This window comes from Sapajus apella, unplaced genomic scaffold, assembly GCF_009761245.1.
Source record: "Sapajus apella isolate SASKATOON/1434 unplaced genomic scaffold, GSC_monkey_1.0 scaffold62, whole genome shotgun sequence".
Taxonomy (NCBI): domain Eukaryota; kingdom Metazoa; phylum Chordata; class Mammalia; order Primates; family Cebidae; genus Sapajus; species Sapajus apella.
The window spans coordinates 15,368,966-15,394,429 of record NW_022437002.1 but is presented as its reverse complement, the minus strand read 5'-3'; the positions used below and the strand labels follow the sequence as shown (position 1 = coordinate 15,394,429).

Genomic DNA, 25,464 nt, shown 5'->3' with positions numbered 1-25,464 from the left:
AAAAAAAAAAAAAAAAAAAAAAAAAAAAAAAAGGCACAGTAAGATACTAACAATGACTAATAATAAAATAGAACAATTATAACAATATGCCAACAACATCACTACTCTTGTACTCTTGTACTTTGGGACCATTATTAACTAAAATAGGGGTTACTTGAACATAGGCACTGCACTACCGCAGTGAGTCGATCTGATAACCAAGATGGCCACTAAGTGACTATGGGGCAGGGAGCGTATACAGCATGGGAGATGCTGGACAAAGGGATGACTTACATCCCTGGTGGGACACAGTGGGATGGCAAGAGATTTCATCATGCTACTCACAATTTAAAATGCATGAATTATTTATTTCTGAAATTTTCCATTTAATTTTTTTGGACCTTAATTGACCAAGTATAACTGAAACCACAAAAAATGAAACTGTGGATAAGAGGGGACTACTGTAGTGCCACTTCCCTTCCCCATCACACTCTATCTCCTGCTATACTTCATTTTTCTTTATAGCACTTGTACATTTATTATACTGTTAAATGTATTTTTTTTTTTGTCTGTCTCACACCACTAGAACATATGCTCCCTGAGAACAGAGAGTTTGTCTATTTGTTCACTCCTATATTTCTAGGGTGTAGAATAGTGTCTGGCCCATAGTAGATGTTCATTAAATTAGCTGAATAAAGAAAATCAGTGGAGCTTATTAGTAAGTTACTGGAGAGGGTAGTCTCTCTGGGAGAAGAATGGATTAAGGGGAATCCATACTTAATGTTGGGGAAACCTCAATTCTTTAGCCTCATATTTCCGCATGTAGGGACATCAGCAAACTATTTCAGGCCTCTTCACTGACCTCACTCATATCTCTCCAGGGGAGGACGTGTGACTTACCTGGTAAATTGGGGAAAAGGAACTGAGTATGTCTGGCTCAGCAGACTGCTTCTTTCAACTTCTCCAACTTTTTTGTTACATCTGGCTACCTGCATGGAGGCTACCTTCCAGTCTCCTCATACATATGGGCAGATTAAAAGTTCAAAGAGAGATGGTAGCCCACAAGAAGGGCACTTGAACCAGCCTAGGACCATCAGAAGACACTGCCTGGAGGAGCTGACTTCTGAGCTAAGTTTTCAAGAAGCAGCAGATGAAGGACGGAGGTGGGATGCATTCTATCCTGCATGTTTATAGCCTCCAATGGCATTTCTCCTCAGCCTTAGTCTTCCCACATAAATGAGTCACTCATTAATAACTTTTATTTAAGGGCCTGCTTCTTGGCAGGCACTGTGCTAAGGATTTAAAGATGACCAAGTAAGGTATAATAGGGAAGATTGAACATATATACAGAAATAAACACAGGAAAACACTACTGGTACTGTATTGGAGCACAAAGCAGCGGCCAAACGGGAGGGTCAGGAAAGGTTTCTTAAGAGTTGGCGAAGAAAGTTATTTACAGATGAATGGTTTAGTCAGACAGGGAGAATATTTCGGGCAGAGGGGACATTATGTGCAAAGGCACGGAAAAGTAAAAGCTGACTTGTGGAGAAAACCACCAACAGTTTGGAAAGGCCGATGCACAGGGTAGAAGCGGGTGAAATACTTGCGGGCAGGGGCAGATTTTGCAGAGCCTTGCTTGTCATCATAGGGGGCCTGGACTATGTCCTGGGAGCTATTAAAGGGATGTAAGGAGGGAATTGACAGGTTCCTGTGTGCATTTTAGAAAGATTATTCTGATGGCTGTGTGAGGCTAGATCGGAGGAGGAAGAGGTTCTGTTTCAGTGAGACAGGTCATGTCTGTGAGGCTAGAGAAAGGGGGCCATTGCTTGGATGAGGTTTAGGAGGTGGGACCTGATGGCCGATTGGATGGGGGTTGGGTGAGCGTCTTGGCTGAAGGGTGGACGATGGCCTCGTCGCCGAGTGAGCAGCAGGAGGCAGGGCTGTGAGGTGTGAGGTACAGTGCGCGTGTTAGAGTGTAAGGAGCTGTTGCGAGTCCCAGAGGAGACGTGCAGGAAGCGGCAATGCCGTAGGTGCGCACGGGCGGTGGCCCGAGAGCTGGGGTCACAGAGCCACCCGAGGATGCTTGTTGAGAGGACTTCGGCTCCGCCCCGTCCACCGCCCGTCTCCTGCCTGGCAGGGGCGGTACCCGACCTGTAGTGAGCAGGGAACTTCCACCTCAGCAGCAGCAGGCCCAGAAGGGCGCTGAGGCCCAGCACAAGGAACAGAGCGGTCACCAAGGAGATCCAGGCTAGGAGACAAAAAGGGTCAGACCTCGGCCCACCCTGGCCGGAGCCCCGCCCTCAGCCGGCCAGACCCTGTTCTGGCCCCGCCCCTCGCCACCCCTGGTCACCGCGGGCACCAGCGCAGCCGTGGACCCGCATTGCCAGGGCCCCGCCCCTCTCCGCGCCCGGGTCCTGCCGCACCCGGCGCCCCGCCCCTCTCCGCGCCCCGCCCCGCCCTTCCCGCACCCGGCTTCCTGGCCCTGGCGCAGGCGCTGTGCGGCTTTGGCGCGGCCAGGGCTTGCCTCACCGGTCTCGGAGGCGGTCTCCACCTTAGCTGAGTCGGACCAGGAGCTCCAGGGGCCTTGGTAGGTAGGGCCGTTGAGCCTGGCGCGCAGCTGTAAACGGTAGCGAGATCGCGGGCGCAGCTCCAGGGTTCCTCCTCTGGCCCCGAGAGGCGGCTCCACCACCTACGCAGAAAAGCGTGCGGGTGGCCAGGCGTCGCGGCTTCGACAGCCTGGCGTCTGTTTGACCTACGTCCTGCAGCTCCGAATCCCCACGCGGTCGGAGTTTCCCACAGGGAGCACCACCTGCGGAAAACACGCTTCCCGGCAGAAACAAGATAGGCCTCCCTAACCGAGAGCCTCTCCCTAATGGGATCACGCTCTGCCCGAGAGAAATGCGCCAGCGCCCACCTCCTGAGCACAGTCCTCACCTCAGAGAGCTACGCATCCTAACACCAACACCCAGGTACACCCTCGGCAGGGATCCCGGTACACACACACCCTGCCGGGTGCTCTCACCACAACCCCAGGGCGGGCGATGGAGTCACACAGACCATGCCACAAATAATACTCATGCCGCAGAGGATGCCAGATTTGTGCTAGGTGCTGGAGTACAAACATCATGTGTACAAGCAGGAAGACAGCAAACATTTATGAACTGTGTGATACTCCAAATATTGGGTTAGTCACTGGGGAGAAAGCAATGAAACACGGTCTCTTACCTGTCTAATGAGGGGGACATCCAAACAGGTAGATAATCACAACAATTAATTAGTGCAAGGCACCATGGAAGTCCAGAGAAGCATTTAATGCTGGGTTTTGTGCTACAGAGTGATTTAGGGTGCTATAAACATGGATGAGAAGGCTGGATGGTCACAGAGGAGGCTAAGGCAGTCCTGGTAGGAATTTGAGGACTGTTAGTACTTTATTGCCATCAGCTTGGTTGTTGATGAGCAGGGGGAAGGGACAAGGGAAACAGAGGAAGAGTCAAGGGTGCTTTCAGGCTTGGGTACTGGGTAAGTAGTGGTGCCAGACAAGAAGCAGAAGAGAAGTAAGTTTAGGGTTCCATTTTATAGAGTTCAACTTTAGGGTTTCATTTTATAGGGTTCAACAACAATCTAAATGAATCAGTGGTAATATCAGGATGGTGATTACCTTTGGTGGCGGAGGACCTTGATCCTGGTTACGGTTACATGGGTGTACACTCATGCACAGCTTTTATGTTGAACATTTGTATATTTTGTTGTATGTAAGTTATATCACAATAAAAAAGTAAAGTTTCGGGAGGAAGAGGAGTTCCATTTTGGATACACTGAGTTTGAAATGTCCAGGGGAGGAAGTTTTGGTAGAACCATCTTATAAGATGTTGTACACAGTTTTATATATGTGTGGCAAATGAGAATAAAAGTAGACAAACTAATATTTAATGTATATCGAGCACCTTCCGTATGCCAGGCAGTATGCTAGGTATTTAGATACGGTATTTAATTTTTACTGTAATTCCATAAGGTAGATAGCTTCATCCCTATTTCACCAATGAGGAAACAGATTTCAGATGTTTTGGTAATCTGCCTGTGGTTTGTAAATTCCTCTCCATATGGCAGTTAGAATGGTAAAATTGTGATTTTTTCATGTATGGCCATTGAAACCATGGAGTTGAAGCACTCACCTGGGTAGAGCATATCTATTTTATCAGAGGAGAAAAGAGCCTAGGATGAGACTCCAGAAAGCACAGCATTTTATGGAAGGCTGGACAGGAGGAGCCAGGAGAGGAGAGTGAGAAAGTTCAGTCAGAGAGATAGGAAGAAAATCAGGGAAGACTGATATCCCAAAGACCAACGGAAGAGAAATGTTGAGTAGGAGTAGCCAGCAGTATCAGATGCCCAAGAGAGATACCAGTTGAATGCAGTAAACATAGATGTACTAGCAGAGACATAGATACATAAACACTTTCACTCCTGCTAACAGGCATGGTCAACCCCAGGGATCTCCTGCGTAGTGAGGTCTGTGGGCATTTGTTCCTTAACCATACCTTCCAGTCCTGATGGTCTTCTCCTGTGTATCGGAGTTGATAGCAGGTCTCTTGGGCTGCCCAGGATGATGGGTGCTGCCACTCCAATTCCAGATACCCGCTGGAGATCTCCCTCCAGTGCAAGTTTGGGGTGGTGAGGCCCACTACAGGGATGTCAGCAGGGAGTAGCTTAAGCCTTTCTGTGCATGAGGCATTATGCCACCAGGGCCATGGGTCAGAAGGGCCAGAGTTGGGGATCCTGGGTATAGGGTCTGATTCAGTGGGGGTGGGAACTATGTGGGAAGAATGGGGAAGAAAGTTCTTACCAGCCTGGTGGATCCAGAAAGGGGAGCCCAGGTAGCTGTGAACAGCACCCAGGGCTGTGGTCACCTCCACAAGGATGTGAATAGCACTGTCATTTTGTGACTTGAAGTGGCAGCGAGAGAACTGTGGGGTCTGTAATCCTGGATTTGTTTCTTCTTCCTCTTCACAATTCTCCCAGATGGGGTACCTAAGACCCAGTCCCACAGAGTCACTGAATCAGCCCTGCCCCAGAGAATAATCTGAGGCTTCCCATCCCACAGGAACGATGGCCTGCAGGGATTATCATTTGACTCCTTCCTTGGACAGGCCTCCAGAGCTTTCCTCTGTTTTTATGCCATGATGTTTTCTTTCTTTTTTTTCCCCTTTGTTCATTTGTTTGTTTGTTTTTGTTGTTTTGCCATGATGTTTTCTGAAGTTAGCTTTGCTGTCTGGCCTCTTCCCTTTGAGGAAAGGCCTAGAATGACATGTGAAAACAGCATGGGTTTTCACTGAGTTCAGGTCTTGGCTTACCTTTGAATAACTTTGGGCAAGTTACTTGGTTTATCTCTACTCCAGTTTCCTTCTATTTGTAAAGTGGGTTAATGATACCAACCTCACAGGATTGGTTCAAAGATATTTTTTTTTCAGACAGGCTTAGCATGCATAGTTCAAAGATTAAAGCACCTTTGGCCAGGTGCGATGGCTCAGGCCTTTAATCCCAACACTTTGGGAGGCCGACGCGGACAGATCATGAGGTCAGGAGTTCGAGACCAGCCTGGCTAACATGGTGAAACCCTGTCTCTACTAAAAATGCAAAAATTAGCCGGGTGTGATGGCAGGAACCTGTAATCCCAGCTACTTGGGAGGCTGAGACAGGAAAATCTCGTGAAACAAGAAGACGGAGGTTGCAATGAGCTAAGATTGCGCCTCTGCCTGGGTGAAAGAGTAAAACTCCATCTCAACAACAAAAAAAAACCCCTCATCTTTCTGGAGAAAAATATCTTATATTTTTAGCTTGTTCTCATACAGCATTCCTTTTACCCCTATGTGTTATTTTGCTGTTAGATTATTATAATAGCCTCCTAACTGGCTTTTCTGCTTCTGTTTTTGCCACTACCTTCAACTTGTGCTGCACACAGCTACCAGAATTTGCTTCCAAAAATGTTGATGTGATAATGTCCAGAATATATCACAAATCTATTTATTTTGATCTTTACCACTGCTATGTTAGACGAAACCACTGTTATACCTTGCTTGGATTAAGGCAAATTTCTAACTGGTGAATCTGCTTTTACTTTTTTTTTTTTTTTTTTTTTTGACATAGAGGCTTGCTCTGTTGTCCAGGATGGAGTGCAGTAGTGCGATCTTGGCTTATTACAACCTCTGTCTCCCGGGTTCAAGCAATTCTCGTGCCGCAGCCTCTTGAGAAGCTGGGATTACAGGCACCCACCAGCACACCTGGCTAATTTTTTGTATTTTTAGCAGAGACAGGGTGTCACCATGTTGGCCAGGCTGGTCTCAAACTTTTGACCTCAAGTAATCCACCCACCTCAGCCTCCCAAAGTATTAGGATCAAAAGCATGAGCCACCACGCCCGGCCTGCTTCTACTCTTATTTATTCACAGAGAAACATATCTTTTAAAAATACAAATCAAATTATGTCATTTTTTTTTTTTTGCTTAAAATCCTTCAGTGGCTCTTCATCCCACTTGGAATAAAACCCAAACTCCAGGCCTACAGGACCCTGTGATTTGGTCTCGCCTTGCCTTGCCATTTTCATCTCTTATGATTCTCATGCCAGTTTATCACCCTTCATCCGCACAGGCCTTTTTTCTGTGCCATGGATATGCCAAATGCCTATCTTTGCACTTTGCCTTTGCCTTGGATTGCTCTAACTGTAGGTCTTCATGTGACTCATTCCTTCTTGCCATTTAGATCTCGGCTTATCTGTCACCTCCCTGGTGAGGCTTTTCCTGGCCACATAGTTTAAATTAGCAACACCCCCTCCCCCGCCTACCACACGCCCCCCTTTAGTCTCTATTATAATTGTGTTGCTTTATTTCTTTACTTGCTTGTCTCTCCCTCCTTTTCCCCTCCCCTCTACTAATGTTAGCCCCAACAATGCTGAAACCTTTTCCATTTTATTATTTGTTTTTATTTATTTTTATTTTTATTTTTTTGAGACTGAGTCTTGCTCTGTCACCCAGGCTGGCGTACAGTGGCAAGATCTCGGCTCACTGCAACCTCCACCTCCTGGGTTCAAGCAATTATTCTGCCATAGCCTCCTGAGTGGCTGGGACTACAGGTGTGTGCTGCCATGCCCATTTAATTTTTTGTGTTTTAGTAGAGACGGGGTTTCACCATGTTGGCCAGGATGGTCTCGATCTCCTGACCTAGTGATCTGCCTGCCTCAGCCTCCCAATGTGCTGGGATTACAGGCGTGAGCCACTGCGCCCAGCCCATTTTATTTATTTTTAAAATTTCTTTGAGACAGCCTTGCTTTGTTGCCCAGGCTGGAGTACAGTGATGCGATCTCAGCTCACTGCAGCCTCTGCCTTTCGGGTCCAAGCAATTCTCCTGCTTCAGCTTCCTGAGTAGCTGGGATTACAGGCATCTGCCATCACACCTGGCTAATTTCTGTGTTTTTAGTAGAGATGGGGTTTTGCCATGTTGGCCAGGCTGGTCTCGAACTCCTGACCTCAAGTGATCTGCCTGCTTCAGTCTCCCAACGTCCTGGGATTACAGGTGTGAACCACCGTGCCTGGCCCCTTTTCCATTTTATTCGTTGCACTGTCTGTCACCAGTGCCTTGCACAAAGTCACCCTCAATAATTGTTTATTGAACAAATGAATCATGTCTCCCTCTTGATTATAACCCCTAAGTGGCTCACTATCACTAAAATAGGTTTGTTTACCCATTTAATCAACAAATAATTGATACTATGTGCCAGTTGGTACTGTGCCAGGCCCTATGAGTGCATAGAGGAATAAGCTTCAAAGAGATCTAATTTCGGTGGGAAATATGGAAAAACAAACATGGTGTTTTTCTGTGATGTACATAGACTGGCTTGGGAGCATCAAGGGGGAGCATCCAACCCAGACTGGGAGGGCCAGGGAGTGCTTCCTGGTTAAGCTGATGTTTAGACTGGGTTTTGGACTAAAAATAGGATAGGCAAAAGGGACAAACAGGCATCTTAGGCACATGGTTGTGCATAGATAAGAGAGTGTGGTACTTAGGGGGAAATTCTAAGTGGTGCAGATGATTTTCACATAAAGGGCGTGGTGGTAAGTGGTAAATGTGAGACTACAGGCCATGTCATGGATGGCCTTATGGCCTTTCTGGGGAACATGAACTTAATCTTGTAGTAATTATGTAGACATTTAAGGATTTTAGGCAGGGAAGTCCCATAATTAGTTTTGTACTTTAGGAAGATCATTCTAACTACAGTCTGTAGAAAGGATTCGTGAGGGCCAAGTAGAAGCTGAGAAATACATTGTGACATTCTTGTAGTTTTTCATGTGCAGAGTGCTGAGGATGTGAAAATAGGGTAGTGGCAGTGGGATAGAGGGAAAGAGATGATTGAAGAGTTTTTGAAAAGGTAAAAATGACAAGACTATTTCTGGTTAGGCCTGGAGGGTATAGGAATGGGAGAAGTCCAGGATGATTTCTACTTTTCAGGCCAGGAAAACTGAGCTGGTAGGATGAGGGGCAATAAAGAAAAAGCAATTTTTTTTTTCAGAAGGAGTCTCGGTCTGTTGCGCAGGCTGGAGTGCAGTGGTGTGATCTCGGCTCACTGCAAACTCCCCTTCCAGGATTCAAGCAATTCTCCTGCCTCAGCCTCCCGAGTAGCTGGGACAACAGGCATGCGCTACCACACCCAGCTAATTTTTTTTTTTTTTTTTTTGGTCTTTTTTCACATAAAGGGCCTGGTGGTAAGGCCCTCTATTTTTAGTAGAGACGGGGTTTCACCATGTTGGCCAGGTTGGTCTCCAATTGCTGACCTCAGGTGATCCAGCCACTCTGGCCACCCACCTGGCAGGAAGAGCAAGTTTTGATAGAGGAAATGATGACTGCAGTTTTGCTACCCTTTAGTCCACTCAGGCATCTGTATCCTATGGATATCTTTGCAGTTATTAAAAAGAATGAATTATATAGTTTTGTAATGATCTCTGAGACATACTATTAAACAAAAAGGTGAGTCAACAAACCATATGTATAATATGATCCAATTTATATTTAAAAATTAAATGTTAGGCTGGGTGTGGTGGCTCACACCTGTAATCCCAGCACTTTCTTTTTTTTGAGACGGAGTTTCACTCTTGTTACCCAGGCTGGAGTGCAATGGCGCGATCTCGGCTCACCGCAACCTCCGCCTCCTGGGTTCAGGCAATTCTCCTGCCTCAGCCTCCTGAGTCGCTGGGATTACAGGCACGCGCCACCATGCCCAGCTAATTTTTTGTATTTTTAGTAGAGACGGGGTTTCACCATGTTGACCAGGATGGTCTCGATCTCTTGACCTCGTGATCCACCTGCCTCGGCCTCCCACAGTGCTGGGAGTACAGGCTTGAGCCACCGCGCCCGGCCTAATCCCAGCACTTTCAAAGGCTGAGGTGGGTAGATCACTTGAGGTCAGGAGTTTGAGGCCAGCCTGGCTAACATGATGAAACCCCATCTCTATTAAAAATACAAAGATTAGCTGGGTGTGGTGGTACACATTCGTAATCCCAGCTACTTGGAGGCTGAGGCAGGAGAATCACTTGAACCCAGGAGGTGGAGGTTGCAGTGATCCAAGATTGCACCACTGCACTCTAGCCTGGGCAACAGAGTGAGACTCCACCTCAATCAATCAATCAATCAATCAATATTAGGTTGGGCATGGGGGTCTGAGATGGGAGGTTTTTTCTTTATCCTAAGAGTAGTGGGAAGCTATTGAAGATTTTTAAGCAGGGAATGTTATGTTCATTTTTGCATTTTTAAAAGATGCCTTCAGGCAGGGCACAGTGGCTCACACCTGTAATCCCAGCACTTTGGGAGGCAGAGGTGTTGGATCACCTGAGGCCAGGAATTCAAGACCAACCTGAGCAACATGGTGAAAACCTGTCTCTACAAAATACTTAAAAAAAGTAGTAGGGTGTGGTGGCACATGCCTGTAATCCCAGCTACTCAGGAGGCTGAGGCAGGAGAATCACTTGATCCTGGGAGGCAGAGGTTGCAGTGAACTGAGATTGCGCCATTGCACTCCAGCCTGGGCAACAGAGCAAGACTCTATCTCAAAACAAAACAAAACAAAAAGACCCCTTCAGTACCTATGTGAAGAAGGAAGACTTAGGGTGATCAGTTACTATGTCTTTCCAGTAGCTCAAGAGAAAAGTGATGATGGTTATAGTAGGATAGTGGCAGTGATAGACCAGTGGGCAGATTTTAGAGATAGTTAATAGGTAAAATCAATACAACTTGGTTATAGATTAGCTATGGAGAGGATGAAGGATTCGTTAGGTGCTTGGTGGAAGTCTTTGAAGACCAGGCTAAATTTTTTTATGGCTTTGATAATGCAAAATTGCAGTACATATTTGAGTAGGGGAAACCATGCAAAGTTAGAGCTTTACAAAAGTCATGCACAGTTTGAGCTTAACAAAGATCACTCTGTTAGCAGCATCGGGAATACATTGGAGGTGAATTAGACTGTAGGCTGTTGCAGTGGTCCCAGTGACATGATTAAGGCTGAACTAAACCAAAGCATTCCCAGTGGGAATAGAGAGGGGTTGAGAAGATAAAATACTGACTGGAGGATAAGAGAATAGTTAAGAGAGCATTGGAAGCTGTATGGTTTTGGGACAAGGGAGGAGAGTGAAGAGGACCAAGGACAATCTGTTCCTTTTTTCTGCAAGACTGTAGCTCACTCCCGTGACACCAACCTCAATCAGCAGTTCAGCTCTCACCTGTCTCTGGGGCAGCACCGTGCCCTGCTGTGGTAGAAGAAGCCTTGGGAGCTAGCATGGTCCTGTTGCTGCCATTGACAGGTAACATTCTTCAGGTCCAAGGTAAAGCATTGCAGTCCAATTGCCACTAAGGTCAAAGAAGTAAGTCCCATTAGGACCCATGTGCCCCTACTGTATAGGGTGTTTAGATAATTTCTACACACATAACTTAGAACATTGACTCCTATTCTCTCTTCTCTCCTTGAACACAGTTCATCCTGTCCAATGGCAAGCTCGAGGTCATCAGAAAGGACCATGGTTCCCAGAGCTTCAGATCCAGCCCAAGCTTCCTCAGAGATCTTTTTAAATCCCCTCCCCACCTCCCCGTTCCTTTGTCGACTTACCTGCATCCCCAGGCAGGTCCACAGTCACAGGGAGGGACCAGGATCCCCAGGAACCACGGAGGGAGATCCCATCAGGTTGGCTGCGCAGCTGCAGCCAGTAGGAGTTGCCAGGCTGGAGTCCTGAGATGAGGCAGCTTCCACCCACTGCAGTCAGAGCTGAAGCCTTGGGAGGAAAATCCCAGCTTCACAATCTAGGCCTGCCTGTCAGCTGAGACAGCTTCCATCCCTTACATTTGCACAGCATTGCTGTGGAGAAGAGCTCAGCTCCTTGCTGGATAGGTACACACACAGACTGGGGGCCAGGTTGGTGGGTTTCAGGTGGTGTTCAGGGTTTTGTTGGGAAATCTCCATTAATTTCGAGGCCTGAAAGCCTTCACTTTTGCCAGTGGAAATGACCCAAAGTAGGAAGCCCCTAAATAGACATGGCTCATAACTGAGCCTATACTAACTCTCCAAGGACCATCCCAGGTCTGAAACCCCCAAAGTATGGGCTGTCCTTTCCTGGGGCAAGATTGGAGGTGAGAGATAAGAGGTGGGGCAGAAGGAGGTCAGCATACTTCTCTAGTTGGGGAGGTCTGCTTTGGTCCATCTTGCCAGGGCATTGTGGGTTGAGAACATGGAGGCTGGTCCACAACAAGGGCTGAGCGTAGCCCCTGCAGAGTAGGGCAGCAGGTTTCTGTGTCGATCAGCTGTATGACCGTGGGACCAGTGGAGTTCTTGGGATCTTTGGGGCCATAGCGGAGTTCGTACTTCAGGAAATCACTGAAACCTGGAGCTGGGGTCTCCCAGCTGATCTGGAGTTCCCCTGGCTGGCTCCCGCCCATGGCCTTGATGACACTGGGGGGAGCCGGCAGGCCTGAGGGCAAGACAGGGCACATCAGAACTCTCTGAGTGCCACAGTCTATGGCTTAGCCTCTAGACTGCAGAGAAGGTGCTGGGGGCTGAAATGGGGCAGCTTCTGGATTCAAAAATTGTAGACTGTCTTTCTTCCAGAGGGCAGGCTAGGGAGGCTCCTGATTCTGTTCTTCCTTCATGAGGACAGTGACTTCCTTGCAGTATGAAGGCTTGCTAGACTCAGTGCTTCTTGAAGCAGGGATCCCTTTTTCTCTCCATATTCTCATCACCTAGCCCAGTGTCTGGCACATAGTAGGTATTTTGTAACTCTTGAATGGGTGTGAAATGATCTGTGGGGCAGGTCTAGCTATAGATGCCAAAGCTGGGAGGAATGACCAGGGAGTCTTGGGGTGCCACTGGGGGTCTGGTAATGGGGTTATCTGTGCTGAGCTAAAAGGGCAGAGACAAGTCTGATTCCAGGAGCTGGACTGGGAGCAGCAAGTGGAGGGGGCAGAATGGTGGGAGGTTGGCTCTTACCTACAGTGTCCACAAAGAGCACTCGCTGGGTCTGAGTCTGGTTCAGGAACACATTCTTCACCCAGAGGTGCAGCTGAAAGAAGAGGCGTACTTCCTCCTGGTCTGGAAACTGGCACACATATCGGGTTCCAAAGCGGGGCACGCTCTGGGAACTCAGGGGGCAGGCACGGGGCTTCTCCCTGTTGGCATAGCAGAGGTCCCTCCTACACAGCCACCATGCAGAGCCCTGAGGAACCAGACCTGGGCCCATGCCCAACTTCTGTCTCTAGTACTGTAATTTTTCTTCTCACTGCCTGGGACAGGTGGGATTAGGGGTTATGTAGGGGCTGGAGCTGGGGCCCACATGCATCCAAACTACAACTGTTCGAAAAGTGGCTACTTAGGGCTTACATTCAGAATGGTCCTCTGATAGGCAGGGAAGCTGCTGGAGTGGGACTCAGCTAAGTACAGGGAAAGATATATGGAATGTGGGGCACAGCCCAGCACCTACCCCTGGTAGGCGTACAGCAGCTGGTATGTTCCACTGGGCGCTGCCTCTTCCTCATCCCAGAAGCAAGTGAGGTCCTCAAATGTTCGGGAGAAACACTTCAGGGGCTCTGAGTCCGAGGCCAGCAAGGAGACATCTGATGAACAGCTGGTGAGTTGGCCCTGGGTCCTCCCAGCATGTTTATGTGGAAGGGTAGGGGACCAGCAGGAGAGCTCTTATTCTATCTTCCCCTCCCAGAGCCCTGCATTACCTCCCAGGGCTCCCTCCTCCTGGGCATAGGTGATCTCCACCCTCTATGCACCTCACCTTGGCTGCTGACTTGTGCCAGGTTTTGAGGGGCCAGGAAGAGGCAGGAGGAGACCATGAAGAGGGCCCAGGAGGGCATCTTCTCCACTACTGTGTGCCCGCCTTAGCCCATCCTCCCTTCAGGAAGCCGGGCCCCAATCCCCTCCCAGGCCAGCCCCTCGGGTTCCTGTCAGATACAGCCCCACGTCCTGTCTCTGTCCCTGCCCCTCTGGGGCCCATCCAGACCACACTGGGGCCAGGGGCCGAGGAGGGGGAGTGGGCAGGAGGGAAGGAGGGAAGGAGAAAATTGAAAGAGAGGACCTAGGCTTTTTGGTGGGAGCGAGATGGGGGTTGTATATTTGCTATGTACCAAAAGGTGAGTCATCCTCTGTATCTATGTTAACGATTATAGAATGGTATGATAGCATCAGGATAGCAACCTTTCCTGAGCACTTACTATGCTGCCATGTGTTAAGCACTCTATATCCATTGACAGTCCTCACAATAGTCTTGTTATTTCCATTATAGAGATGAGGAAACGGAGATGAAGAGAAGTTAAAGATTTGCCCAAGACAGGCTGGGCATGGTGGCTTACGCCTGTAATCCAAGCACTTTGGAGGCCAAGGTGGGCGGATCACCTGAGGTCGGGAGTTCAAGACTAGCCTGACCAACATGGTGAAACCCTGTCTTAAAAAAAAAAAAAAAAAAGATTTGCCCAAGATTACATACGTACTAAGACATGAAGCTCAGGCGGTAAGTCTTCAGAACCCACGTGTGTACCAGCCATCCTGTGCTCTTCGGAGGCGTTATCTGCTGAGAAATGACTGTCTCACAGCCATGCCAAATGGTGGCTATTTCCACTTTAATAGTTCTGTGACTTTGTGCATAAATAAATACATTTTCCCTGGAACTGGACATGCCCTCTCCATTATGAGTGGCCTCCACGGCTGCCTCTAATCCCTTGCTACCCAAAGTGTGGTCTGTAGACCAGGAGCAACAGCACTACCTGGACACTCGTTAGAAATGCAGAATCTTAGGCCCCACCCCAAGCCTGTTAAAATGGAACTTGCATTTTACCAAAATCCCCAGATGGTTTGAATGTACCTTGAAGTTGGAGACGCAGTGGTCTTCAGTACTTTTATCCTGTTTGCTCAGAATCAGTGGATAGGGTTGGGCATGGTGGCTCATGCCTGTAATCCAAGCACTTTGGGAGGCTGAGGTGGGTGGATCATCTGAGGTCAGGAGTTTGAGACCAGCCTGGCCAGTATGGTGAAACCCTATCGGTACTAAAAATACAAAAAAATTAGCCAGATGTGGTGGCGCTTGCCTGTAGTCCCAGCTACTTGGGAGGCTGAGGCAGGAGAATCTCTTAAACCCAGGAGGTAGAGGTTGCAGTTAGCCAAGATCGTATCACTGTACTCCAGCCTGGGTGACAGAGCAAGACTGTCTCAAAAAAAAAATCAGTGGATGGCTGGTCTCAGCTCTTCATTCAGGCTGTGGCCATCTCCTGTCACTGAACTTCAAGCCTCCTCTTGGGACTGCTCTGTGTGTGGATTTTATGCCAGTTCAAGGAGCTTTGCCTCTTGTGTGGGTGGGGATGGGAACAGGAGGTGAGTTAGGGGGAGGGTGCAGAGCCACATTAATTCCCATTTTTGGCCCCTCAGGCTGCAGCTGGGGCTCCCATTGCTGGACTCTACAGACTAAGTATCCTCAATATCACCTTCCTCTCTTTCTCCTTCTGAATTAATTTTGCTAACAGAATTGTGGGAGGTGCTAGAGGAGATAGATGGAACTCCTTCCACCCTCCTGTGAAGTCTTAGTTTCTCTGGCACCATTTCTCTGCAAGCAATCCCTGAGTCAGTTTGTCTTTAGCTGTACCTGGCTCTCACGTTACAAGGACTGATGGTAATGACTTTGGATACCTTTCCCAGTCCCCAGTCAAGGGCTACCCAAACTTCTGTGAGATAAGTGAGAGGGGAAACACAACTTTAGTGTTCATGCAGTCCCATGGCTTTGATGCTATGTATATGCTGATGACTTCAAAAAAGAATATCTCTAGCTAGGACTTCTTCCCTGGGCTCCAAATTTGGATAGCCAGCTGCCTACTTGACTTCTTCACTTGCATATCTAAAATCATCTTATACTTCTTTTTTTTTTTTTTTTTTTTGAGACGGAGTTTCACTCTTGTTGCCTAGGCTGGAGTGCAATGGCGTGATCTCGGCTCACTACAACCTCCGCCTCCCGGGTTCAAGTGATTCTCCTGCCTTAGCCTCCCAAGTAGCTGGGGTTACAGGTGCACACCATCATGGTTGTCTAATTTTTGTATTTTTAGTAGAGACAGGGTTTCACCATGTTAGGCTAGGCTGGTCTCGAACTCCTGACCTCAGATGATCTGCCCGCCTTGGACTTCCAAGGTGCTGGGATTCCAGGCGTGAACCACCGTGCCTGGCAAGTATTTTATACTTAAAGTGGCCAAAATAAAACTCTGGTTCTTGTTCCCGCCCCAACCCTGTTTATTTTTTTTTTCCTCTAGCCTTGCCTACCTCTGTAAATAGCATCACCACTTACTCAGTTGCTTGAACCAACACCCTCCATACTCCTTGATTCCTGTCTTCTCTTACTCTGCATTCTACATCCAGTTAATTAGCAAGTCCTGTCAGACCTTCCTTCAAAATGAATCTGAACACGTTTAACCACCTCCACCCTTACCATCCTAGTCCAAGTCTGGGTTACTGTAATAGCTTCCTAACTGGTGTCCCCGCCTTCATTCCCAACCCCACCAGGCTGTCCTCCACACAACAGAGATATGTTTAAAATGCACATCAGATTTCTTCACTCCCCTCTTAAAATCCTCCAAAGATTCCCCACTTAGAATACCACTCAAATGCCTTCCGATGGTGTGCCTGGCCCTGCCTGGCCCTGGCTCCTGCCTACTTGAATCTTATCTCCTTTCTTTCTTCCCTCTCAGCCAGCCACAGTCATCTCATTGTGTCTCTCATCTTAGTTTTCTTCGTATTCAACACTTGATAACCTTCATCCTTCCAGTTTCACATTCTCCTGGTTTCCTCTTACCTCCTATCACATCCTCACTCAGTTTCCTTCTGTGCTTGCTCTTTCTCTTAAATCTTGCTGCCTCCAGGTGTCCCTGCTCAGCCTTTTCTATTACCAGAGTGATCGCATGGCTTCAACTCTATCTGCACTCTGGTAACTTGTGAGATCTCATCAGTCTCTCGAACTTCAGATTCTCAGTTGGACATCTCTATTTGTTGTCCCATAGGCACTTCAAACTCACCGAGCCCCAAATATAACTAACTCCCATATGCCCTTAGGTCCTCTCTTCAAGCTCTGTTCTGCATCTCTCATGGGCTACCTAGGCTCCTAAGCCTGGAACCTGAGGGTTATCCTCAAACCTTCATTCTCCCTCTACACCTACATCTAAGTTCTTACCAAGTCCTGTGTCTTCTACAAGGAGGCAGTATAATAGTGGTCAAAGGTGCAGGGCCTGCAAGGCGCTTGTGTATAACTGTCAAGAGAGTTGAGACAGGGGCTTTCCTCTTCTGCATGGGAGGAGGTCTGCTCTCTGTCCTGTCATTTTCCCATTTTCCTTTGGTTCCACACAGCTGGAAAAAGCTGCCTTCTCCAGGCCTTGATTTCTTTAGAAAATCAAGCTGGAACTGGGATTGGGCCTAGGAGAAAGGAGGCCACGTAGGTCTGCCTGCTGTGGTGAAGGAGTCCTGCAGGCTCTTTAAAGTCCAGCCGTGTTCAGCAGGCCTAGGCTTTCCTGTTGGGATATAAGGCCAAGGACCTGGCTTATAAAACTGGTACTTGATCTCTGGGTAGCCATTGTTCAGAGAACTCAAGGGGTTGCTGGATGAGGATTGGCTCGGGGCTGTAGTGTGCTGACAGACTGGCCGGGGTGGGGTGGGGTGTTCTGTCTGGTAGCATTTGCTGCTTTTTGTGGTGTAAATATTTCCGTCATGGCCTGTTTGAAGCTGCTAACATGATGTCACTGAGCAGTGAGGGGGGAAGATAACTAGCTCTTCACTCTTTTGAGCCTGTGCCTGTGCCCTTGCCCTTTATCTCCCCATGTTTTTGGATTTCCCAACACCTGCCATTTTTATCCAGTCAGAAAATCTGGGACAGGTAGCTTTAGGCACTAGGATTCTCTATCGCCTCATCTCTTTCTCAACATTGCTAGTCGTCGGTCTAAAATGGTGGTTCCGTTTGTAATTTAGCAGTGTGTTAGGGTGCTGTATTTCCCCCACATCTTTGTCAATTTTTTTTTTTTTTGAGACAGTCTTACTTTGTCGCCCAGAATGGAGTGCAGTGGCACGGTCTCAGCTCACTACAACTTCTGCCTCCCTGGTTCAAGTGATTCTCCTGCCTTAGCCTCCCTAGTAGCTGGGATTACAGGTGTCCACCACCACACCCAGCTAATTTTTGTGTTTTTAGTAGAGAGTGGTTTCACCACGTTGGCCAGGCTGGTCTTGAACTCCCGACCTCAGGTGATCTGCCTGCCTTAGCCTCCCAAATTGCTGGGATTACAGGTGTGAGCCACTGCACCTGGCCAGTCAATGTTGTTTTAGGTTTGCCATTCTCATAGTTGACAAACGGTATCTCCTTAGTGCTTTTTCTGAGGTTCAAATTTGCTTTTATTTGTTTATATTCTTCCTGCTTAAAATCCTTCTGCAGCTCCACAAGATGAGGAAGGCTCATCACACAGTGCTGCAGCACAGGACCCCCATTGCTGGAATCTCTCCCTCAGGATGCTCCATTCACTAGTCCCCATACCCAATCCCCTTTCTACGCACAAGGCCTTGTTCCCATTGTTCCCCCAGGCACAGACCCACCCCACTTAGCCTGTTGGAACTTCCTTTGTGATTCTTTGTGCCCCCAAGTCCCTACTTCTTGGGAGTCTTTTCTTATCCCCCCCAGCTATATGCAGTGGGGGGGAAAGGCTAATTAAAAGTGAAATACAATTTCACATTCCTTTTAGAGGCCCTGCAGCTCTTTTGTGATCAGAAACAAACTGGATGGGCCTTTTTGCTTTAAAAAGGGGAGGCACTTTGGGCATGGCCATGATGGGAAGCATTAGAGAGCTGAGTTTGGGGGAAATGAAGTAGATGGGAATTTTAGAATATCCTGTGGTAACTCCAGAGAAACCAGAAGAGGGCTGGTACATGAAAGACAGCAATCTGAGGAGAAGAAAGGTCAACCAGTGAGAAATTCCAGCTAGGACTATCTCAGGAGAATTCCGGAATGATGATGCCAAATACTCAGTGTGCTCCCTGTTCTGTGAGTGCTTGGCTTCCCTACAGCATGCCCAGACATCAGTAAAGTGTCCTGTACACAAAACCCTCCATTCATGGTGCTTTAGGAACAAAGGGAAGGAGGTAAGGACACCTGTGGGATATAAACCCTTGGAGAGTCCTGGTAAAAACACAGGAAGGCATGCACTTCCCAAAGGATGTGGAGTAGGAACTGAGCCATAACAATTAGACACAAATGAAAGGGGGACCCCAAGGACACCCCTTGAGGTCATTTGGGTACACACACATAACCTTTCCTTCCTCTGAGTTCCCACAGAAACTTGAGCCTCTTTTTATCTATAAAATGCCATGCTGTACCTTCACTACAGCTACATAAGAACTGAATCCCCAAGTAGCGACTGTCTTCTTCTTTTTTTTGAGACAGAGTCTTGCTCTGTTGCGCAGGCTGGGGTGCAGTGGCGCGATCTCGGCTCACTGCAACTTCTGCCTCCCAGGTTCAAGTGATTCTCCTGCCTCAGCTTCCTAAGTAGCTGGGATTACAGGTACGTACCATCACGCCTGGCTAATTTTTATATTCTTAGTAGAGGCGGGGTTTCACCATGTTGGCCAGGCTGGTCTTGAGCTCTTGACCTCGTGATCCGCCCACCTCCTAAAGTGCTGGGATTATAGGCGTGAGCCACTGCTCCTGGACCAGGGACTGTCTTCTTTTTATTTTTTATTTTATTATTTTTTAAATTTAAAGATGGGGTTTCACCATGTTGGTCAGGCTGGTCTTGAACTCCCGACCTCAGGTGATCCGCCTGCCTTGGCCTCCAAAGTGCTTGGATTACAGGTGTGAGCCACTGCGCCTGGCCAGGACTATCATCTTAAGCCCCTCCTCCTGGGGTAGGCGCTGGGTGGGAGTGGGCCTGCCCTCCCTGACCCTCTCTCTTGACAGGATCCTGCCACCTAGCAGTGAGGAGCTCTTGCTGTTTGCCAGCACTGTGGGAATGCATTGTCTCATTTCATCACACAGCCACCCTGTTAGGTGCCCTTGTCCTCACTTCACAGAAGAGAAAGCTGAGCCTTAGAAGGAATCAGTGAATTCAAAGTCACTATCAAAGGATGGAGCTGAGATTGGGATTCAGATCTGTTTGACTCCAAAGCCTGTTCTTTTAACTACTGCACAGATACCTCTGACTAGGACCATGTTATGGCTGTTTCCTCCATTTCGTTCACTTATTTAACATTATGTGCCTGGCACAGGGCCTGGTGTGAGTCTTGTGCTGGATGAGTCTGCATTCAAAACAGGCACCTGGAGGTTTAATTCAAGTAAATGAAAACAGGAGCAGTAGTTGCCCAGCGGTAACCCCAAGGGAGAGAGCTGCAGAGAACCCAGTTTTGTCAGCCCTCTGTCCTCTGCCCTCTGTGAGACACTCTGGCTTCTGAGTGGGCCTTGAGCTGCTGGGTCTCTCCCTGACCCCAGAATCCAAGGACTGCTGAGGAAACACGAGGACCAGCCCCATGGCAGCCAGCTTCTGGTTTGCCTGCCCTGCCCTGGGAGAGGGCCTTGGGTGAGATAAGGGGATGCACAGCCCCTGAGAGGAGCCTGAGCTGCCTGCAGGAAATCACCCCTTCCTTGGGGGCGGGAGAGGAATGAATGACTCAAGGCCAACTGGTGGGAGTTCCGTTTTTGTGGCCAGGACGGGGGTTGTAGGGAGGCTCCTCGGATGAAGTACTCACTGGATTAGCCTTTCCAGACGCCTCCTAATGGGCTTTTCCTCTTGCCTCTTCTGTTCTATCCCTGGAAACAAGTTTGTGCTGCTGGGCAGGTCTTTTGCTCCAAGCCCTGCCCAACCTAGGCCATCTCCTGTGAGAATATGGCTGTTGAATGAAGCAGTGAGAACTGAGACTGGAACAGGTGTGGGCAGGCGAGGCTGAGCATTTAGGAGTGTGCTCTGGACCTGCAGCTTGCTAACTTGTTTGTATTTGGGTTCTGGGTCTTCAGTGCCACAATGGGAATGTGGAGACCTTCTGATGGGGGAGGGTATCTTTGGGGCCCACAACCTGGAACGTAGCATGTGATCGATACGTGTGTGGTGAATTTGGAAGTGTACTATTCTGGCCCTTTCCACTGTGTTAGAGAAGCAGCATAGTACTGTGGGTAAGAGAGGGACTCTGGAGCCCGAATAGCCAGGTTTAAATATCAGCTCTTGGCTGGGTGCGGTGGCTCATGCCTGTAATCCCAGCACTTTGGGAGGCCAAGGCAGGTGGATCACAAGATCAGGAGTTCCAGACCAGGCTGGCCAACATGGCGAAACCCTGTCTCTAATTGTTATAAAAATATAACAATTAGCCAAGCATAGTGGCAGTCACCTGTAATCCCAGCTACTCGGGAAGCTGAGACAGGAGAATCGCTTGAACCTGGGAGGCAGAGGTTGCAGTGAGCTGAGATCATGCCATTGCACTCCAGCCTAGGCAACAAGAGCAAGACTCCATCTCAAAAAAACAAAAAACAAAAATAAGTTCTTGGCCAGATGCAGTGGCTCACACATGTAATACCAGCACTTCGAGAGGCTTAGGCAGGAGGATTGCTTGAGCCCAGGAGTTTGAGACCAGCCTGAGTAACATAGGGAGACCCCATCTCTACAAAAAAATTTTAAAAAATTAGCTGGGCATGGTGGTGCATGCCTGCAGTCCCACCTACTTGGGAGGCTGAGGCAAGAGGATTGCTTGAGCCCAGGAGGTCAAGGCTGCAGTAAGCTATGATTGAACCACTGCACTCCAGCCTGGGAGACTAAGCGAGATCCTGTCTCAAAACAAGAGCAACAAAAAAACCCACAATAAATCAGCTCTGTCCCTTACTAGCTATCAGACTTGAGCCAAGTTACTAGCCTCTCTGGTCCTGTTCTCTGTAAAATGAGAATAATAGTGGTGCCTACCTAATAGGGTTGTTGAAGACTGAATGAATGAATACATGCAAAATGCTTGGAACGGTGCCGGGCAATGAAGTACTATGTAAATATTAGCTGTTTTTATTCTTTTAGTGACTGACTGGTATCACCACCCACCCGTCAAATAAACAGAAGCTTGTCAGTAATCCTAGACTCTTCTCTTACAGGTCCTATATCCAACCCCTGTCCCTCCTTTCTCTGTGGTATTTCTTTCAGTGTGCTACCACCACACCATCATTTCACCGACACTGCTATAGTAGTCTTTCACTGATCTCCTTGCCTTCACTTAAAAAAACAACAGCTTTATTGAGATATAATTCACACACCATACAACCCACTCAGTTAAAATGTACAAATCAGTGGTTTTTAGTATATTCACAGATATGTGTAACCAGTCAAATTTAGATCATTTTTTTCACTTCGAAAAGAAATCCTGTACCTTTTACACTCATCCTCTTGGCTCCTTAACTTCCTCCTAGTCCTAAGCAGCCAATAATATACTTTCTACCTCTATAGATGTGTGGTATATGGAAATTTCATATAAATGAAGTATGACCACTATACATTGTCTTTTGTGACTGGTTTCTTTCACTTAGCATGGTATTTTCAATGTTCATTTACATTATAGCATGCATTAGTAGTTCATTCACGCACCCCCCCCCTTTGTTTTTTGAGACTGAGTCTCACTCCATAGCCTAGGCTGGAGTACAGTGGCACGATCACAGCTCACTGTAGCCTTGACCCCCCCAGGCTTAGCTGATCCACTCACCTCATCTTCCTGAGTAGCTAGGACTACAGGCATGCACCACCATTCCTGGCTAATTTTTGTATATTTTATAGAGATAGGGTTTTGCCATGTTGCTCAGGCTGATCTCGACCTCCTGGGCTTAAGCTATCTGCCTGCCTCAGCCTCCTAAAGTGCTGGGATTACAGGCACAAACCATCATGCTTGGCCTTCATTCCTTTTTAATGGCTGAATAATATTCCACTGTATGGATATACCATATACCATTTATCTATTCATTAGATAATGGACATTTGAGTTGTTTCTGCTTTTTGGCTATTATGAATAATATTGCTATAAACATCCATATACAAGTTTTTGTGTGCACATACGTTCTCATTTCTCTTGGGTATATATGCCTAGGAGTGGAATTTTTGGGTCTTATGAGAGTTTAGAGTTCCCACATTTAAGGAACTGCCAGACTAGTTTTCAAAGAGGCTCACAATTTTACATTCCCACCAGCAGTGTATGACAGTTCCATTTTCTTCCTTGCCAACACTTGTTATGTTTTTTGATTATAGCCATCTTAGTGGGTATGAGTAGTATCTCACATTGGTTTTGATTTGCATTTCCTGATGACTCATCATGTTAAACACCTTTTCATGTGCTTATTGGCCATTTGTTTATCTTCTTTGGAGAAATGTCTATTCAGATCCTTTGTCCATTAAACGATAATGGGTTATCTGTCACTTTACTATTGAGTTATAAGACTTCTTTATATTAATATATTCTAGATATAAGTCTCTTATAAGATATATGACTTGCAAATGTTTTCTTCTATTCTGTGGTTTTTCACCTTCTTGACAGTGTCCTTTGATAAACAAAAGTTTTCAATTTTGATGAATTCTAACTTACGTATTTTTTTTATTTTGTTACCTGTGCCTTTGCTGTCATATCTAAAAACTGACTGCCAAATCTGATGTAATTATGTTTTACTTTTATGCTTTCTTCTATGCTTTATCATTTTAGTTCTAATAATTAGGTCTCTGACCCACTTTGAGTTAATTTTTATATGTGGTGTTTGGGTAGGAGTCCAAATTCATTCGTTTGCATGTGGCTATCCAGTTGTCCCAGCACCATTTGTTGAAGACTGGTCTTTCCCCATTGAATGGCCTTGGCACCTCTGTTGAAAGTCAGTTGACCATAGACACATGGCTTTAGTTCTGGACTCACAGTTCTGCTCCATTGATCTCATATGTCTCTCCTTATGCCAGTACCACACTGTCTTGATTTTTGTTGTTTTGTAGTAAGTTTTGAAATCTAGAAATGTGAGTCCTCCAACTTTGTTCCTCTTTTTCAAGATTATTTTGGCTATTTTGGCTGGGTCTCTTGCAATGCCATATGAATTTAAAATGTTTGCCATTTTCTACAAAGCAGCCAGCTGAAATCTGATAGGGACTGCATTGAATCTGTAGACCAATTGGGAAGTATTATCATCTTACCACTATTAAGCCTTCCCACTCATGAATAAGAGATGCTTCATTTTCTGTTTATTTAGATCTTTAATTTCTTTCAGTGATGTTTTATAGTGTTAAGAGTATAAGTCTTTGATAAATTTATTATTATATTATTTTAAGGCAATCATAAATGGAATTGTTTTATTTTCATTTTCAGATTGTTTATTACAAGTACACAGAAGAAAATTGCTTTTTCCATTTTGATCTTGTATCTTGCAACTGTTCTGAACTCATATATTAGTTTTTTAGTGGATTCCTTAGGATTTTCTATATATACTATCATGTTATCTGCAAATAGAGTTTTATTTCTTCCTTTCCAGTCTGGATGTTGTTTATTTCTTTTCCTTGCTCAATTTTCTGGCTAGGATCTCCAGTATGATGTTGACTAGAAGTGAAGAGAGCACATATCCTTGTCTTGTTCCTGATCTTAGGGAGAAAGCATTCATTCTTTTACTGTTAAATATGATGCTATGGTTTTTTTTTTTTTTTGGTACATATCTTTTATCAGGTTGACAAAGATTCCGTTTGCAATTTGTTAAAGCTTTTTTTTTAATCACAAAGGGTATTATATTTTGTCAGATACTTTTTCTTTGTCTACTGAAATGATCATATAGTTTTTGTTTTTCATTCTATTGGTATAATGTATGGATTTGCAGATGTTAAATCAACTTTGCATTCTTGGGATAAATTCCATTTGATTATGATGTATAATTTTTTTATGTTTCTGGATTCTTCCTGCTAGTTTTTTTTTTGAGAATTTTTGAATCCATATTCATAAGAGATATTGGTCTGTAGTTTTCTTTCCTTGTGTAATCTTTGTCTGTTCTGGGTATCAGGGTAATACTGGCCTCACAGAATAAATTGGGAAGTCTTGTCTCCTTTTTTATTTTTTGGAAAAGTTTGTGAAGAGTTTTGTATTTATTCTTTAAATGTTTGGTAAAATTCTTCATTGAAGCCTTTGAGCCTGTGCTTTTCCTTTGTGAGTATTGTTTTTCTAATTACTAATTCAGTCTCTTTACTTGTTTCAGTCTATTTAGTGAATCCTTTGGTGAATCCTTCTGGAGTCAGTTTCAGTAGTTTGTGTCTCTTTAGGAATTTATTCATCTCATCTAAGGTATCTAATTTTTAGTCATGCACCTCACCGTTACTGTTTTTCCTATATAATCTGTTCTCCACAGGGTAGCCAGAGTGACCTTTTTAAAAAATGCAAATCTCATTATGACACACCTCTGCTTATAGCTCTTCTGTGTCTCCTCTGATCTCAGGATAAAAGATTCATATCTTATAAGGCTCAGCACAGCCTGGCATCCATCACCTCTTTGGGTTCACTACTCTGTTTTCCCTTTGCTCCAGCCACAGAGAACTATTTGAAGCTCCTGAACATGCCAAATATTACAGGTGTTGTTTCCTGTGCCAGGGTCTCTTCCTTTGGTGAAACCTTGCTTCCTCTTCATGGTTCAGATTAAAATGTCACTTTCTCTGGGAAACTGTCCTGACTCCAATTCCTGTTCAAGCCTTCCCCAGCTTCCCCCACTCTCTTAGAGCATACACCACTGTATTTTATTGCTTGTTAACATAGCTGTCACCTCACAGAGGCATCCTTGTTTACGTATTGGTCTCCATCAAAGACAACGGTTTAATCCCCACACCCTGGACCTGGCAATATTCTTGCAGTGAATGTGGATCTGACGTGAAGTTTTATTCTAGCGGTTCCCATCTCCCTCATCCTACATAGCCTCCCATTTACTTCAATTAATTA

The 25,464-nt window shown here is 46.4% G+C and overlaps 1 protein-coding gene and 1 long non-coding RNA gene across 2 annotated transcripts in view; one reads left to right on the top strand and one right to left on the bottom strand.

The window, feature by feature from the left end:
- Positions 1–13,771, bottom strand: part of MPL (MPL proto-oncogene, thrombopoietin receptor) — a 15,679-nt gene extending 1,908 nt beyond the window's left edge. The window contains exons 1-10 of the mRNA XM_032247219.1: positions 13,283–13,771; positions 12,980–13,112; positions 12,490–12,668; positions 11,676–11,974; positions 11,119–11,281; positions 10,736–10,862; positions 4,820–5,004; positions 4,515–4,657; positions 2,509–2,668; positions 2,131–2,227 (exon numbers count right to left, since the gene is read on the bottom strand). Of these exons, the coding sequence (XP_032103110.1) occupies positions 2,131–2,227; positions 2,509–2,668; positions 4,515–4,657; positions 4,820–5,004; positions 10,736–10,862; positions 11,119–11,281; positions 11,676–11,974; positions 12,490–12,668; positions 12,980–13,112; positions 13,283–13,361 (1,565 nt within the window). The 5' untranslated portion in view covers positions 13,362–13,771. The remainder of the gene's footprint in view (positions 1–2,130; positions 2,228–2,508; positions 2,669–4,514; positions 4,658–4,819; positions 5,005–10,735; positions 10,863–11,118; positions 11,282–11,675; positions 11,975–12,489; positions 12,669–12,979; positions 13,113–13,282) is intronic.
- Positions 2,660–25,464, top strand: part of LOC116529409 — a 44,440-nt gene continuing 21,635 nt past the window's right edge. The window contains exon 1 of the long non-coding RNA XR_004259492.1: positions 2,660–2,948. This is a non-coding gene — a long non-coding RNA (uncharacterized LOC116529409). The remainder of the gene's footprint in view (positions 2,949–25,464) is intronic.